Here is an 18,073-nt window from a genome sequence, read left to right on the forward strand (position 1 = left end):
GAAGACACAGAACTAGGAAACAGCACGTAACTTTCTATCGGTGATTTTTTTGTGTGAATTGAGTAAGTGCAGCTGACAGCTTCTTTCAGTATCTGCTAAAGGTATTACTTGTTTTAAATATTTGAAACCTTTAGAAGAGCATATTTGCTGATCCAGTGAAAAGTCAACTTGGTATGTCTCACGCTGATCTGGTTTCGAACTCTTTAACACTGAAGCATAGGGAATTTTCTATTTATGGCTCTTGGGATGGCCAGAAAGGGATTTATCTATTGTATATCTGTGAAGCGGTAGGAGGTGTGACATTTACTGTTATTCACAGCAGTGGCGCCAGCAATCATAATCCTGTATGCACTGAGCTTATAAATGTTATTTTAAAACTATGTTCAAAAGAACAGTTTAAGAACTTTAAGTCTAATCTTTGGATTCAGTAAATGATTCAATCGATGGCTTTTTGGAAAAAGAAAGGAAACTACTCTATACGATAATTATAGTTATACATTAAAAGATTTATCGGGCGATTAAAATTTGAAAAAAATAAATTAAATTCAAGCTTTTCTGTAAATTTCAATCATTCTGAATACTAATCAAAAACTTTATATGCTCAAATATTTGTCTTTATATGACTTTACAGTAAGAGCGTGAATGTTTTTCTTCATTTTTTGTATCTTTACCAAATTACAGATCCTGATTCATTTTGATGGTGGCAATGACCAATAACATATTCAGGCTTTTATCTTTGATAGTCTGACGCAGATTTCAATGTGCAAAAGAATAGCCGTAAAGAGGGTTGATGAACCATTTTTTAAAAAGATATATCCAGAAAAGTATTAGAACCTAAAATTTTTACAGCACTCATTATATATGTTTTAACAACTGAGTAGGAATAGTAGTAGTGGTATGCCCGTGTTTATTTCAGAATGATGGAATGAGCCGACCATCATGAAATTAGAAGTGATGCTGAGCCTTGTATAGACTTTTGACAACATGGAGATGCAGAATGAACTTCGAAGTTGATTTCAATTATTTTTTAATTTATCATCTGGCTTTTTGATTGTATAATGTAGCAGCTTGGTTTGGTGTTATTACTACATATAGCTGATACTTTCTGTATTGCTGCTAAATAAGGGAATCCTGCTTAATGCCAACTGTTTGTATACTATGAAAACACTGAGTCACACTGCCATTTCTTCAGAGGTGCATCTCAGCTGTTTTCTCTTTTTTCTTCAAATCTCATTAGCTCCTATTCTTGCTCCTCAAGCCAGTCTATCAGCCACTGTGCAGGCTAGAAGCAGACTTCTGCTGAAAGCACTGTGATGACCACTTTGCATGTTCAAACCACCACAGCAGGTATTGATTCCTCTCAGGTGATGGTGCTGTTAGCACATTTATCCCCATCTTTTCCCTCCACTTAAAGCTGTAACTTCACCAAGGCTGATTAATCTTTTAGGAATCTTTCCTGCTGAGCCGCACAATTCTTGGTGACATGGTGCTTAATGACATTAACACGTGTCAGACCACATGTTTCACATCCCTCGGTGTATTTATAATGGACGTACCTGGCCACATGGTTAATAACAGGGGAGAAGTGGGTGGGTCCATAAAGACGTACACTCTTGAGACTCTGGTAATAGGCCTCCATCACACCCTCAATACCAGTGCAGTATGGGTTCTGTGGATTACCATTCTGCACAAAAACACAAAGATGTGAATGAGTTAACAATAAGACATTCAGAAATTTCATCTGCACAAAAGGCCCTTGGAAGATTTTAGAGTCACTAATAAAAAACTCAAATATGCAGTCTAAGTCATCTTGTCACAGCAAAAAAGAGCCTTAAATTTCTACTTAACATATTTAAGACAGTTGGCAGTGCAGTGGATAGTGCTACTGTGTCACAGCAAGAAGATTTAGGTTTGAACCTGCCTGGGGACTGTCTGCAGGGTTTGCATGTTCTCTTTGTGGGTGCTCTCCAGATGCTCCCGTATCCTCCCACAGTCCAAAGACAGACACATGAGGTTAATTTGTGATTCTAAATTGTGGATGAACAGGTTTCTCTCTCTCTCTGTGTATTAGCTTTCTTGCCTGACAGCAACCTGAACAGTGTGTCTCGCCTCTATGTCAATGTCAATTTTGTGTTATCCCTGTAACGCAAAGTGTACTGTTTTTGATACAGGAGTCTGGGAGTTTTTGAGACCTCTAAACCATTAGATTTTTTCCCCCTGAAAACCTGAATAAATAAATTGCAAAAAATGCCAAATGTAGCAAAAATGATACCAATTAAAACTCAGCAGGTTCTCTAAATTCTCACTTTCAGACAGTTCTTTCTACACTTAGCTCTCGATGATGTCAAAAAGTAGATTTTCTTAACATGTTAATCAAAGTAACACAACTCTGGCTGTAAGCCCCATCCACCTGATGTTCAGACCTCCTTTGTAAGACAGGAAGTCATTCAGAAAAGCATTAAAGAAGGAAGGGATCTTAAGGAACTGCACTAAGGATCAAGAGTAGGAGGATAAAAACAAAAAGAGATGCAATTTAACGGGCGATTTGTAAACCTGCGTTTACAGTAACATCAAATGTTAAATGCCCCAAATTAATTACAGATTATATTGACATATATTTCGTTGATATGTGTTGATATGTTCACGGCACCATAGGCTAAACGTTTACACATCCTCTCACCTTCACTGATTTGATCTCAATGTTTATTCAAAGGCACTCAGTGTCTCGATTGTAGCATGTATCTAACATCAGGCATTAAACTAAATGAAATTATATTGCAAAGTGTTTTGATATTTGAAGACACTTCCTTATTGCTAAAAGGAATAATAAAAACATCACCATGCTGCAGGGAAACAAAATATAAAGTTGTATTAAATTTGATCTCCCTGGACTGGGACAGAGTTATAATTAATTATCATAACGAACATGTTCGGATGCAAAGTGTCAAACAACAGGATTCCCTGTTAGCATATTGAGAGACGTGAAAAGTGGTCAACCCGGGGCCAAAACATCGATAATACTCCAATATTAACACCAAGTGTAAAAGATCTTTTAAGGATGCAGAATCTCAGCTAGACTTATAAATTACATAGTTTAAGGAAGGCTTTAATCCTTCTTTTGCATCAGTTCGGTAAATGGTATCCTCAGGCAAGTTGGAGCTGCAGTGTTAGTTATAAAAAGATCAAACATGATGATAATTTGTATTAGACTCTGACATAAGCCCATCCTCTGGCTTCTTCCTCTGTGTCTCCCACATCTGTAATATTAAAATATTAAATCTGTGCCTGGTTGACTGCTTTTGGAGGCCCAAAAGAAAGTCGCAAAAAAGGAAACAATGCATTATTTAAACTACCCATATGTTTTAGGCTTTCAATTATCTGAGTAAGAAACCATCCTCACTAACTCTGCTTGGCTACCCATGAGTACGAACAGTGCACATGAGACTCCATTGTTTTGTAAATGGAGCTTGCATAATTAACGTCAGATTCAGTGGTGGCCTTCTCCCACTGTGGCTACACAGCTGTAGCCTTCCTCTTTAAGAGCTGACTCAGTCAGATCCTCAATCGTTAAATTAATGCATGTGTGCCTTTAGGGAGTAGCCGATGCTGAGCAGCTGTAATGGCTGTAAATGCCTCTGGAGCAACATCTGGAGGTGAGAGTCGACCAAGAAGAGATTATGTGCGGCTTGAGTAATGGTCAGGATGTCTACAGCCCTAGAGCACTTGACACTGGCAGAGTGGTAGAGACAAATGGATGAGTGGAATAAGGAGAGATGAACAGTCAAAAGCACAACTATTTCTACTCAATATGAACAATGTGGGATCTCAACCCTAAGTTTAAAGCTACAGTAGGTCAAATCTTCACTGCTGCATGTCAGTAGAATGCCCCTACCCATTTGAGTGCATTACCTTGTTGTCAGCCCACTGTATACCTCAGCTGTCAATGCTGGGTGAGAAGCGTATTTACTCGGGAAAAGGCTGTAAAACTTTGTGGAAGGAGTCAGATACAGATCAATGAGTCTCAGAAGCTCACCTCTGTCCGATTACAGCAAAGCTAAAATGAGTTGCTGAGAACATGCTGAGGTTTTCTGTCAGTAAGATGCTCATATGCTGTGAGAATGTAATCAAACTCTTTATCAGAGGGAAAGTATGATTTTTAGGACACTTGACTATAACATTAGCGAGAGCAATGTTAGCTTACAACCAGCTGTTGTTGTTTAGTCAGCTCTTTTTTAGCTGTTCAGGTCACGTCTTATCTGCTGACAATATCGTGGAATAAACTTATGCACGCTGTTAGAGCCCTGACTTCAGTTTAGGAGATGAGGCTTGATGTGAGGAGGAAGAGGATACTATATTTTTTAGATACCACTGGCATTTTCTTATTTTTTGCAATTTAATTTCTTTAGTGAGAGGGACTCCTTCTCCAAAGGTAAAACAGAGCTACTTTATATCTTTAGTCTGAAGGTGCAGGCACAAATTGAAATGTCAGCACGCAAACTCCTACAGCCTCTCTTCTCCTCTGCCTTGTTTTGTTTATGGAGCCATTTTATAGCCACGTACATAAAACACAATTAGTCAGAAACTAGAAGTTCTTCCTGCCGACTGTATTTATACACGGTGGAGGGATATGGCAGCTTCCACAAAGTACAAACCTGCTCCAATCTATTTTAATGAATTAATCATAGGTTTATGAGAAGGTACCAATTTCCTAGACACAATTACACACAAATCGATGTAAATTTATCAGAATCCTTTAAAAAATTAATCTCAAAAAATTACCTTCAGCGACTGCAATAATCCTTTCTGTATAATACTAAGTGCAATAATCCTTTCTGTCATCGTTGTATTTTTACTCAGTTGTATATAGTATTTGTATTTGTATTCTATTTTTATCTTATTGTATATTTATTTTATTTTATTCTACTGTATATAGTATATTATTTTATTCTATTCTGTACAGTTGTGTACTGTATTTATTCTTATTGTATTCTAATTTTTGCCTCATAACTTTTGCACTGTCCACTTCCTGCTGTGACAAAACAAATTTCCCACGTGTGGGACTAATAAAGGTTATCTTATCTTATCTACAATACAAATGAGAGGGTCTGGGAAAAAAGTGCAAAAGTTACATCCATCAATTCCAGACTTGAACCTTTCCCAGCTGACACTGACAGATCATCAGTCCATCGCAGTACTAACACAGAGGCAGACACCCAGACATGCACAACTGCAGCCAATAAGGAATCATCGCTGAACCTAACTGGAGGAGATTCATGAGGTAATTCATGAACCAAGAACCAACCAAAATCTTCATGCTGTGAACTGACAGTGCCAGTCACTGCATCACAGTTACAGTTCAAAAAAGTCTTAACGTTACCAAATTTCATAATGTTGATGGTATAAAACTAAAAATGGTCCTTAGAAGCTAACTGTCACGGTTCTGGGTCATGTTGACCCAGCTTTCTGTTTCTTGTATTTTGGTGTTTTTCTAGATTAGGATTTATGTTCTGATTGATCAGTGATACTGTTTTGATTATGATTATTATTTAGTAGGTTTTGTTCAGTGTCAAGTCTGTCTCTGTCTAGTCCGTGTCTTGGTAAAGTGTGTTTTGTTTCCTGTTTTACTTTGAAGGTTCTTGTTCCTGTCTGATGTCAGTGTTCCAGCTTTGCTCTCCCTGTCTCGTTAGGTCTTATTCCTCCCAGCTGTGTTCCCCTTCTGTCTCTAATTCCTTGATGACTCCCTCAGTGTATTTAAGCCCAGTGTGTCTTTGTGTCAGTGTCGCGTCGTTAACGTCTACTCACCCTCACGTTAACCCCGCCTGCCCGCCCAGTTTAGTTAACTTTATGTTCCTTTTCTGCCCAGCAATAAAGCTGAGTGTTTTGAGTTTACATCTGCCTCCGAGTCCTGCATTTTGGGTTCTTCCTCCCTGCCTGCCTTCACACAGCCATGACACTAACTAGACATAGTAAATCAGTTAATTTGCACTGTCTTTGGTTTAATAAAATAAAATGCAGCCTACAATCTGCCCATTTTCAACAGAAAAAAGATTGATACAAAGAAATTAAACTACAGTTAAAATACTATGTCACTCTTGTATGACTAACAGTGGCCTTATACAAATAATAAAAAAAATAAACTTGGCATGTTATCACACCTAAAAACAAACTCACTTGGCTCTTTTGGCTTCTATCTCCACAGTGCGCAGGCAGTTTGGATGCTGTGTACACGTTTTTGGACAGCAGCACTGACCACCCACCAATATATTTGTTCACTGTAACACCAAGTATGTAAGAGAGTGCCTGTTTGAAAGTGTTTTTTGTTGGATTTTTGAAAAGTTTTCTTTTTTAACTTGCATGCAGTATTACGTTATGTTTTAGATGTCGCTTTAGTTTTCTTGTGGTCTCAGTGTGACTGACAGACTCCTCCAGCTGGCACCAAAGATATGAAAAGATTTGCTTTCGCAGCCGTATTCAACAGCAGTTTGAGGACAGGCCAAATCTTTTATTCTGCCAGTTCTAATGATGTTCATCAAATCAGCACTGAATTTCACAAGACCCGTCACAAAGCAAGGCTTTATTTCCTTTGGTCAAAAACATTGTTTGGTTGGAATCTCACATAACACAAGATTTAATTATCAGATGAATTGTGGCTTTGTGAAGGACTGAAAACATCTCCAGCGTATGCCTCACTTCTTGCCCAGTGTCAGATCCAACAGACTACAAAAATGACAAGATTTCCAGAGGATGAAACCACGCTCTTTGACGGTTCCTCACCTTGTCAGGTCAAGTTTCTTAGTAACTGATTATCATATAATTCACAGATGGACTGGCACTAATATTAAAGACACTGTTGCTTCCCATGCAATTTAATTTATCCTGTACTTTGATATATTACCAAATAGCAAACATAAAAGTATATTTGTGTTAAGTGCTAATTAAGAAATGTTAGCATACTAGCACGTTACACTGTGAGGACCAAAGCAGATGCTAACATTTAGCATGACACATGTTAACTTTAGCTCAAACTGAGGCCATGTCTATGCACAGCTTTAAAGAGTTGGTAATAGAGGCTTAGATCCTTGCTTCACTTTATTATTTAAAGTTTCATTACTGCCTAAAGAAAGGTTTTGCAGTGTTAAGACTAAAACCTTAAAACATTACTCAAATGGAACTTGGAATCCAATAATTTCCCGTGTCAATTATTAAGCAAACAAGAAGTAAACAATATACTGTCAGTCAACCCTTCATCATTTTTCAACATCTTACGTGGAAGAAACAACATAACGTTTGCATGTTTAATCCAGGTTTAGACTGTATGTGCCTAAACATAATACAGAAGAAAAAATGGAGCAAAGCTTTTTTTTCATGTATGTATCTGGACAAATGGATGGCTGGATATGAAGAAAAAAAACGATGTCCTCACCAGGGCAAACTCATGTGAGACCCGTCCATCTGGGGGAAGCTTGGCACCAAAACCCAGCGCGGGAAACATCTTGTCGCTGTCGTAGTCCTGGATGATCTCACCGACAGCCCGCAGTGCCATGGCATAGTCATTTAGCTGGTAAGGGCTCATGTAATGGAGTGAGGTGGGCTGGGATGGGTTGCCTGGGACCCGAATGGTTCAACAAAATAAAACACACATCAGCATCACACTGTAATTATGCCTGCTCCCCCTGGGCTGTGAGTCATATTGAAATAAAAAGGAGGAGAGAAGGTGAAAGGGGTTAAATTGCAGACAGACATTTCTGCAAGGCACAGCTGCACTGGAGGAAGAAACAATCTCAGTGGCTGCCTCACACCTCAGTGGGTCATACAATTTCCCCAAATATTGCAGGATAGATAGGCAACATGAAACGTACTGTAGTCATTTTAAACTTACAAGATATTGAGCCGATCCTTCAGAGCTTTATTCCAATTTGCACAAACTAATGAAATAAGCAAAAACTGACAATATTCTTGTGTATAAATTTCAAAAGCCACTCCTGACAATTAAATAATCAAACCCAATAATGGCAAAACTGGTATTAAATAAAGCCCATCGTAAATTGTGTCCTATTTATTTACGAATAGCTACATGAAAGAAAAGTTAATATAACGACGAGAGCAAAGACCAAAAATCATGTGTTATTTGATTTTTGTTACAATGTGAACATCAAAACCAAAAATATTTACATTTTCTCAAATTAGCTCGTAACTTATGGACCCTGTCAGGCAGTTTGGATTCATTTATTTACCACATAGATCTATTTTTAAATAGTTCAGTAATTAACTCTTAAACTATTGGCTCTTTCAACCTGAAGCAAACATTACTGAATTTAATCGTAAGCAGTTACAAAACTGTAAGGCTAAAATGAAAAACCTTAGGCTCTATGGACTGGGTAGAATTTAACAGCCTTGAGAACAGATCACAGATATTATAAAAGAAGCAACAGCACTCAGGATGAGGATAAAGACAGTGGCCTTTCCCACCTGCACATAAAGACCCAATTAGCGGGCAAAACAGGAAACATGAGAGCCAATCGTGTTTCTTAGTAACTGATTGTCATATAATTCACGGATATAATCCAAGACACTGTTGCTTCCCATGCAATTAAATTTATTCTGTACTTTGATATATTACCAAACAAATGTAAATGTTTGTACAAATATACTTTTACGTTTGCAAATGTAAAAGTATATTTGTATTAAGTGCTAATTAAGAAATGTTAGCATACTAGCACGTTACACTATGAGGACCAAAGCAGATGCTAACATTTAGCATGTGTTGCTGCACTAACGCGTGCACATAACATACGTTCACAAGAGTTTGTTATGCTGCTCACTATCATGGTGAAGGTTTTTGTCAAATCTTTTTTGTTTCATCGCATTTCTGGCCTTTGTACAAAATCTTTTTGTGGACATTACCAAAGTCCTGAAGCTAATCTTTATTTCATTTATGTTCCAACTGTCACAACTACAGTCCTCCCTTATTCATTTTCTTGCGGGCTTTGAAAGAACTGTCCAAATAACTGCTTGAATGTGTTACCAAGACAGCGTATGTGAACGACTGTCACCATTACAGAGTGAAATTTGAAAAACTGAGAATACTGATAAATGCAAATTTAAGACTAAATAACAGCCTTACACCAGTGAGCCAGTTATATTAATGTTGTTGAAGCTGCGCTAAAAAGTAGAGTGAAGACTGTACTAGAGCAGCGGTCCCCAACCCCCGGGCCTCGAACCGGTACCGGTCCGTGAGTCGTTTGGTACCGGGCCGCGAGAGTTGAGGCTCAGGTGTGAAATGTGTGGTTTTCAGGGTTTTTATCGGTTTTCAGCGTTATTTTGTTATCGTTTTTATCGTTAACTCTGTTTTCCTGGGTCTTTTCACGTGTGTTATGAATAAATCTTCTTTTTTTCGGTACCGGTACTAGTTTTATTTTGTTGTATTTATCCGCGACACCTTAAAGGCCGGTCTGTGAAAATATTGTCGGGCATAAACTGGTCCGTGGTGCAAAAAAGGTTGGGGACCGCTGTACTAGAGGACCTATTCTAGGCCCCTTTCAGCTTCAGATTAATGCACATTGAGGTGGTTCTCCATCTAACATTTGCAACAGCAGGATGGTGTATGTGAGCATGAATCCAAATAACCGACAGTATTTGGAAGCTGTGGCGGCGAGGAGGTCACTCATACTATAAATCTTGCACCCCTTACAGGACTATGCGGTGACACATCTGCCAGATAATAATAATAATAATAATAATAATAATTAGAAAACCAAGGGTGCTCTGTGGCCCAGATGAACATGCTGTATTAGATTTGGGTCACAATAATAATATTCATTTGAAATGAGTTCAGCGTTGGCTTTGGGTTTGAGAAAACTTGTAGCCTACGGCTTTGTTTGCGCAACATTATTAAAGAAATGAGACAGCTGTAACAGTCTGGAACAACCTGTTTTACAAATAGGATCAAAGAAAAACTAATGAAGATAATATGCATACATTATAAATAGATGCATCACACCACTATTATTTTACAGTGTGGGAGCTGCTTTGATGGCAGCACAGAAACTCAATATCTCTTGTGGCAGAAAGAAGTCTCTAAAATTGTATAACATATATTGACTCACTAAATCATCTTTTGCTGAAATGAGAACATTACTCATCCCTGACAAAGTCATCCGTGCAGAATAGCTCATTTTGTTTGTCTGACGTTAAGTTGTTCTGATAAATGCAATGTGGTTTTCCTGTGGGTTTTATAAACCGCCACTACATGAACACAACAATCTAAACTGAAAATAAATTTGGGCAAAATGTGGGAGTAATGGCTTTCGTTCTCCAGAGAGGCAGAAACTTTTGGCTAACAAGTAAAATCAAGCTGAGCTCAGAGATTTAGAGCAACAGATAGCGTTCTAATAATTATCCAGCTTTCAGCTGTTCTATCTTCTTAGTCAAGTTAAGGGGTGAAGAGCCATCAAATGAGCGGATAAGCAGTCTCTTAAAGGTTCAAATCATATAAAGATCTGATCGTTAGCCTGCAACATTTTATCTGTTGATACTAGGGCTGCTACAAACGATTATTTTGATAGTCGACTAGTCACCGATTATTTTTGCGATTAGTCGACTAATCAGATCATCATCCATTGGACGTAAAACTACAGCTTATTGCACCAGCAGCATCTGCTCTTATAACTATCATTAGCTTACAGCTTTAAGTGTTTAAGGTCTGTGCTAACTAAAAATAAAGACAAGATGATAGTTTATTAAATTTTAATGAAATTTGCAGATTGTTTCGGTGAAGTTTAATAAACTCCTTGCTATCTAAAATATAACAGGACACTGGAGTAAATTCTCCAGCATCTCACACTTCTGATAATCAGCTGTCTGCTTGATGTTTATTCAGCTGTGTAAAAACTATAACTTTAATCTCAGACAAACTGATTTACTCAGGAACAAATAAAATACTAAAAAAAAAAAAGCCAAACAATAACATTTTAAGTTATCTAAGTGACTCATATATATTTAACCTGAGTAGCGAAAGACGGCGGTGGGTTTGAAAACGATTTGCGGGGAGTCCGGTGTTCTCATGGCGCTAGTGACCTAGCCCCCGGCTCGCTAACGAGCTAGTGGGTAACAGATGTCTCCGAAAACGTCGGAGCGCTTTTGAAAATATGTGGTGTCCTGATAAACTGAGCCGATATTTGAGGTTTACACAGCTACATTCTCGCCTGAAAATATGTTAAACGTTTATTTTGTGACCCAGAAAGAATAATAAGAGTAACATTAAAACTAACTAGCTGCCGCCATTGTTGGAAACTGCGCTGGGCCGCGCTATGAATTCTGGGACACAGCTGCTTCTTCTTCTTCTTCTTCGGGGTTTAACGGTAGCTGACATCCTTGTACATGCAATGCTGCCATCTTCTGTTTCAGTCCGTTATTACACTCTTAAATCCTGCCACTTATTCCTGCGTCTTTTGTGATCTTACAAAGCTTCAAACGACGCGTCGACTATTAAATCAGTCGTCGACGATTTTGATAGTCGACGTAATCGTGACTAGTCGACAAATCGTGGCAGCCCTAGTTGATACACTAAAGAGATTTCAATAATATGTGGGCAGAGCTTTAAAACACTCACCATTTGATGCTGTGAAATCAATTGCCACTGTGAAATTAATCTGAGTCCTACAAGAAATAAAAGAACAGAATAAATAAGTCACATGAGGAGAAACAGAGAGCCATCAATCGAGCCAGATTATATGATAGCATGTTTCAAAGCACGCAGCATGAGCAATTAAGCAGCAGGTTATCGGCAGCTGTCTGTCTTCATTTTGGAAGTGGGAGATAAAAGGCAGCGGAAGTCCTCTCTGCTGCGTCTACACTGCTAACTCCAGGCCATTCAGAATTTAATGATGACATTAATGTTGCTGCCTAATTGAGTACTGTATGTTATCAATTATTGTGACCTTACCCGCCTCTGATGTAGTCCAGGAAAGACAGCTCAGTGTCCACCAGGCAGGACAGCAGAGTGACCTGCAGGCAGACATGTGCACCAATTAGACAGGAAGTACTTGTGCAGTGTGAATCTGTCACTGTAGCACCTGATTCTCTGATGAGACATTTTTACACCACTGATCAAATGTTTCTAACATTTATTTTTTAGGGCTGTGATCGTTTCTGTTTTGCTCCACTGTGGTTTTTATGCTATTTTATAATTCTAATAGTATTTTATTAAGCTAAAACTAAATAAGACTAAACACACCAACACATGCAGAGATGACATAGAGAAAATAAACCAGATTAGGATTTTTTTATCTGTGTGTGTGTGTGTGTGTGTGTGTGGTGGTGGTGGTGGGGGGGGGGTCTCTTTTGAACCCAGATGAGCATGTAACATCACCACAAAAATTCTGCACTGGGAGCTTCATGTCAAGCAGCTCCCATAGAAGCAAAGTGCAGGTGGCTCAGAACTTTTTCAGCTCATGGTACAGATGACAAGGTGTGTGTCGAGATGCCAGAATTAAGGTAAAACCATAAAGGAGAATCAAGAAGTGCTGAGAGCGAAAAACCCCACCAAGGCAGCACGTTCTCTAGGCAGTATTTACTTTTAAGGAAACTGTCTTGTATTTTCTATATGTTGATTTTATTTTCTTTGTTCTTGTAGTTCAGTAAAAAATAATGTAATTTTGGTCAACTTGAAACAAAGACAGATGTGAAATGTTAGAGTGAGGTCAGAGGTCAAATATGATATGATATTTTAATGTAAACTATAATGTGATATTTAGAGTCCACATAAACCAGCAGCATTTCCTACATGTTGGTAACAAAAACAAAGTCAGCAGAATTTTAAATGTAGTTTTAAACATAAAAGACATTTTATGAGTTTTACATGTTTGACCTTGAAGAAGAAAGAAAGAAGTCCAAGTAATGTGATATTTAGGATCAGTATATATCATTATATAATTCTCTATATGCCAATGTTTTGTCAAAACAAACAATGGCAGTAAGAAATAGTTTAACCATATATATAGTATCATTATATAGACTTAGACCTTGAAGGAGAGGTCAGAGGTCAAATGTGAAATATTTCAAATTGTTATCCAGTACATTCCATATGAGGACAATATACTTGTAAAAATTACAGTTTTTAAGTTATAAGACTTTTTTAACTAATAAAATATTAAGTTGACCTTGAAAACAGTGGATGTAAGCCAATTCTTAATGGACTGTTAATATGACGTTTGCACCACTGTAAGGAAAATATGAGAAAACAAACCAAACATTTCTGAACATTGAGGGGGATATTTGAGAAAATAACCTGAGATAAAATCCTCTATACATTTCACCAATAAAAAAAATCCATTTTTGATAGGGCACTTTAATCCTTAAGTTTAGCGATGATAACAGTAAACATCAGATGCTTCACGCACATAAAAATGAGGATGGCACTGTTATGATATTGCAGAAGAAAGGTTTTAGGGAACACTGGAAGTACAGAATTTATATGGCATCACTTTGTATCGGTACATGGCATGAAAGTTCAGCCAACATATTAGGACAACTTGAGTAACAATAACAGCATACCGTTCCTGAGTTTTGGTACTTTTTCTTCTTCTTCCCCTTCTTCTTTGGATTTAGCACCTGTGTAGAAATCAGTTTGAATCATCAAAACAGATTATTCCATAAATTAAAACACATGCCTTCTTAAAACTAAACATGTCTGAATCTCCATCAGCACACTGCAGTGGGTGTTACTGATGGAAATAGCTCTGTTTACTCTCCCTCTTCAGATTCATGTATTCCAAATGCCACAGGACACTGCTTCCAATAGAGGCTTCCAACAGAGTGTACACACTCCCCAAACATTTTTCAGAACATGTTCACACACTTCATTTTGTATTCTATTACTTGTCCTCTGCTCAAGGAACAATTGATTTTCTCTGTTTTGGAGAAAATTAAAAACTGAGCTAAGGATTGATGAAGCTGAAGACAGCACTGGTCTAAATGATTTGATAACCCCCAGTTACATCACACGAGAGTGGAGAGAGCACCCTGCTCTCCCCACATCTATTCTCCAGATTATGCTTCATAGTTTTACTGACTCTTAACTTTCAGTGATTTATGCTTAGCTCGAACACAGCTGATACACCAGTCAGCAAACTGCAACGAGGACAAGAGGGAAGCACAGCCTTTTAGGGAACTTGCTTAACAGCGTGCAGTACACATATTAGTGAGTTCCATCTGGATGGCTGTATATCAGCCTGTTAATCACTGTAATTAAAGAATCCGTGTATAATCCCAGCTATAATGCTCCATTTCAGTCTTTGGAATACAAATGAACACAACAATAAAGTGAGTCTTTTACATTTTAGATCATTATGTGAGCTACAAATAAATAACAAGAGCAATCAAAGACTGTATAGAAAAGACTATTTCTACCATTGTTTTCTTTTTACAAATTGCTCGTTCAAATATGATGTGAAATTAGCAATTTTGTCCTATCAAGCAATGCTGAAGAACTCTTGCCAAAATTGTTGGATCCAGACTAGAAATTCACTTCTAACTTGCCCTAAACGCCACCTCACGATCAAGCAGAAAGATATCCTTGAACCCTGAAACAAACCTCCTTGGGACAGGCAAAAACTGCTGAAAACTATAGGAAGATAATATACACTCCCACTGGTGAGAAATGACACTTGAAGGTGGCTCTAGAAAATGTTGACTCGGACAAAACTCAAACATAACGTAAAATATGCAACTCAGAACATGTGCACCTGGTATTATAAACTACCGGATCAAGGTGATGCATCGTATACTGACAATCCACGAGCGTAAGAGCAGTCAGATTCCAACCTCTGATGAATGTGTTTGTCTGGTTTTATTCATCTAGCTTTCTGGCCCCAGGGGGAAGAGAGACAAAACTTATGTTCACATTACACAGAAAAAAATGACTTTTCCTGACTTTGAGCCTGTGCTCACGCTGCAGTGTGTGGGGAAAAACTACTGTAAATGTTCTTCTGTATGGACGCAATGCTGTGATTAAAGATAGAAGTGAGCCTCATCCGACCCACTTCAGTCCCACAGACCTGCAGTTCTTTACTCTAGTATTCCAGTTTTTCATGATAATGTCAATTATTTTTATTTAATGACTTGATATCATTACTTAGCTGTTTCTTTTTATTTAGTGCTTTGTAGCCTATAAAATTTTATTAGATCGAAGTATTTACTTTATTTGTCATGGCACCAAATTTAAAGTATTTAAATGGCACTGAGGTTGAAAAATACAGCTGTCCTGAGCATGGCATGAACTAAATCATTTGTTTAAACTGTGTGACCACAGTTGGTTTCAACTTGAAAATATAGCATGAAAAATGTGTACTTTAAATCAGTGAAAAGTGAATGAATCCAACAATAATTTTCTAATCTTTTGTAGACTGACCACAACGTAGAAGCTTTCCAGATCACATGTCCTCCTGGTATTGCTCTAATTATTGTGCAGCTTCTGTTGTATACTAACTGTTGTACAGAGATTACGCTATAAATGCTTTGAAGTTGCACAATGTGTCCTATATTCAAGTGAAAAACTACATGCGTTTGAATTATTTCCACTTTTTTCAAAGCATTCTCTTTGTTAAAAATGCCCGATCTCCTGCATGGACTAGTTAAAATGTTTGTGAGGATATTTTTTAATAACAACTTGCCTCGGGTATGTTCAGTTTGAAAATGGGGCACAGCATTTTGCTGTTTCCAGGTTGAATGACATGTTTTATTTAAACATTGTGCAACAGTGGGTAACAGTCTCTGAAGCATGTTTTATTCTCGTTCAGTGGGTGTATCAGAGAGTATTACCCTTACAGTGTTGACACGTAAGCTGTGTAAACCCCTCACATTAATAATATGTTAACACCGCTCTATGAGCTCAAATAGCTGTTTGAAGGTTCATGTCTTGGTTAGATATCTGGATCAGGTGACCCTGAATCCTCCCTTAGCTATTCTGCAATAGGTGTAGGCTGCTGGAGGATTCCCATGATGCACTGAGTGTTTCTTCTTCAGACACCTTTCTCACTCACTGTGTGTTAATAGACCGCTCTCCACTGAATCATGCTTGTTATTGATCTCTGTCTCTCTTCCACAGCATGTCTTCTATCCTGTCTTCCTTCTCTCACCCCAACCGGTTGCAGCAGATGGCCGCCCCTCCCTGAGCCTGGTTCTGCTGGAGGTTTCTTCCTGTTAAAAGGGAGTTTTTCCTTCCCATTGTTGCCAAAGTGCTTGCTCATTGTTGGGTTTTTCTCTCTATGTATGTATTGTAGGGTCTACCTTACAATATAAAGCGCCTTGAGGCGACTGTTGTGATTTGGCGCTGTATAAATAAAACTGAATTGAATTGAATTAGGTATCTTGATGAGAGAATAATGAATAATTAATATTATGAAAGGTGTGGGGAAAAGGAGTTGGATTATCACCTCATAGACGTGGAACTGTGACTGGCTTCTGGACATTTCCCTGTAGCTTGTACTGAACTCTCCGATGAAATCGTGGCTGTAAGAACACACACAGAGTCACATTAGGCCATTGCTAAAAACAGGAAACACTGTAGTAAAGCTGTGTCAGGAAAAGTAAAAATAATAATAATGACAAGAGGAATGGTCCAAATGCCTGCTAGAGAATAACAGATTGGATCAATTTGTTTGTAGTGTGCATAATATTTGAAGTCTTCTTCAAGGAGCAGGACTATCACTGAGAAGCTCATTGGTTACTGTAGGCGTGGGTGTAGAAACCATTTATGTAATTTCACAGAGATAATCAGCAGAGTTGGAATTCAGGGTCAGATATTAATAGGAGCTCAGGGCAAAACGCCCTTGAAATGTCACAAACTGTGTATGAAATGAACAATGAAGGGGCAAACTGTGCCCCTGAGTACTGGGAATTCACTTGCTTCAAAAGATAAACACGATCTTTATTCCCTGCCTGACACCATGAAGGTAACCATTGAGAGACAGTTCAGAAAATATTAATAATTAATGTGTTGTATATTTGAAGTAGAAGGGAGTGTTGTCACGTGCAGGGCTCTGCTGAGATATTTTTCCGCAGTGTCTACTCTTTAACAGTGAAAAACAAGAGTGTGTATAAGGACATCCACTTTGGAGAGTGGTCTGTTAGCAAAATCCCAAAAGCACTTCCCTACTTTGCACATATGCTCTGATGTTATCAGGGCAGCTTTTTTGGATTTTAAGAACACACAATAACAGTCTCGCTGGTATCTCTCTTTTTAGAATGTAGTTTTAATACATTAAATAATGATACTGCATAAATTCATGGACCATTGCACCACACACTGTAGCTTTAACATGCAGGAAAGCATTGCTCTCTCACCCTCCATCTCTGTCCCAGTCGTACACCTCCACCTTAATGCTCCTGTGCAGAGAAACAAGTGGATTGAGTGAAATCCCATTAAGAAAAATCAATCAGCACCACAGATTTACTATTTTTCTGTTTATAGAGCTGGCCACTGGTCTGTGGAATGCACATGTCCTCAGCAAAGAGAGGAAGTTCTAGACAAACTAAAGAAGTTTCTACATCTCCTTTCTAAGACTACGGTCTGGTAAGCTTTAATGTTTAAATGTATCCAGGTTTAGGTTCCAAATCTTTAATCTGTAGCTGTCACCTTAGAAATAGACACCTGTACAAAGAGTGCACTCTGCAACAAAATAAAATTAAAATGTTAATTACAGCTCTGTGTTCTAACGATTTCTGAAGCATTTAACTGTAACAGTATTGCATTCTACTGTTATATTTTTATGCATGCTCTTTTATGGCACGGCAACTCTTTCATGGCATGCATTTTTAATTTCTCTCTGCTATTTGGGCTGATTGGGACCTGATGAATGTAAAAACAAAGAATTACCTGATTTATTTTTTTTTTAACCTGATTTTTGTTTCTGAAATTCATTTTAAATTTTGATAGAACAGTGGGAGTATAATGTCCTCGTACGAGGATATCAGGCACTTGTAGAGCAAAATTTAGTATTTTGGTCTAGACAACCCAAAATGTGATGTCCACATATGTGGATGCCAGGTCCTAGGAGGTTAAAAATAAATTATC

At 38.0% G+C, this 18,073-nt stretch overlaps 1 protein-coding gene across 3 annotated transcripts in view; it reads right to left on the reverse strand.

The window, feature by feature from the left end:
* Nucleotides 1-18,073, reverse strand: part of LOC146570144 (copine-8-like) — a 115,301-nt gene that overhangs the window by 28,308 nt on the left and 68,920 nt on the right. For all 3 annotated transcript variants that reach the window (XM_085282980.1, XM_085282981.1, XM_085282982.1), the window contains exons 10-16: nt 17,344-17,385; nt 16,434-16,509; nt 13,555-13,611; nt 11,945-12,006; nt 11,612-11,658; nt 7,424-7,605; nt 1,557-1,684 (exon numbers count right to left, since the gene is read on the reverse strand). In XM_085282980.1, coding sequence (XP_085139106.1) covers nt 1,557-1,684; nt 7,424-7,605; nt 11,612-11,658; nt 11,945-12,006; nt 13,555-13,611; nt 16,434-16,509; nt 17,344-17,385 — 594 coding nt within the window. The remainder of the gene's footprint in view (nt 1-1,556; nt 1,685-7,423; nt 7,606-11,611; nt 11,659-11,944; nt 12,007-13,554; nt 13,612-16,433; nt 16,510-17,343; nt 17,386-18,073) is intronic.

Source organism: Mchenga conophoros, linkage group LG7 (genome assembly GCF_057382185.1).
Source record: "Mchenga conophoros isolate Kocher_MC1m ecotype Shallow Benthic linkage group LG7, M_conophoros_male_GT1.1, whole genome shotgun sequence".
Classification (NCBI taxonomy): Eukaryota; Metazoa; Chordata; class Actinopteri; order Cichliformes; family Cichlidae; genus Mchenga; species Mchenga conophoros.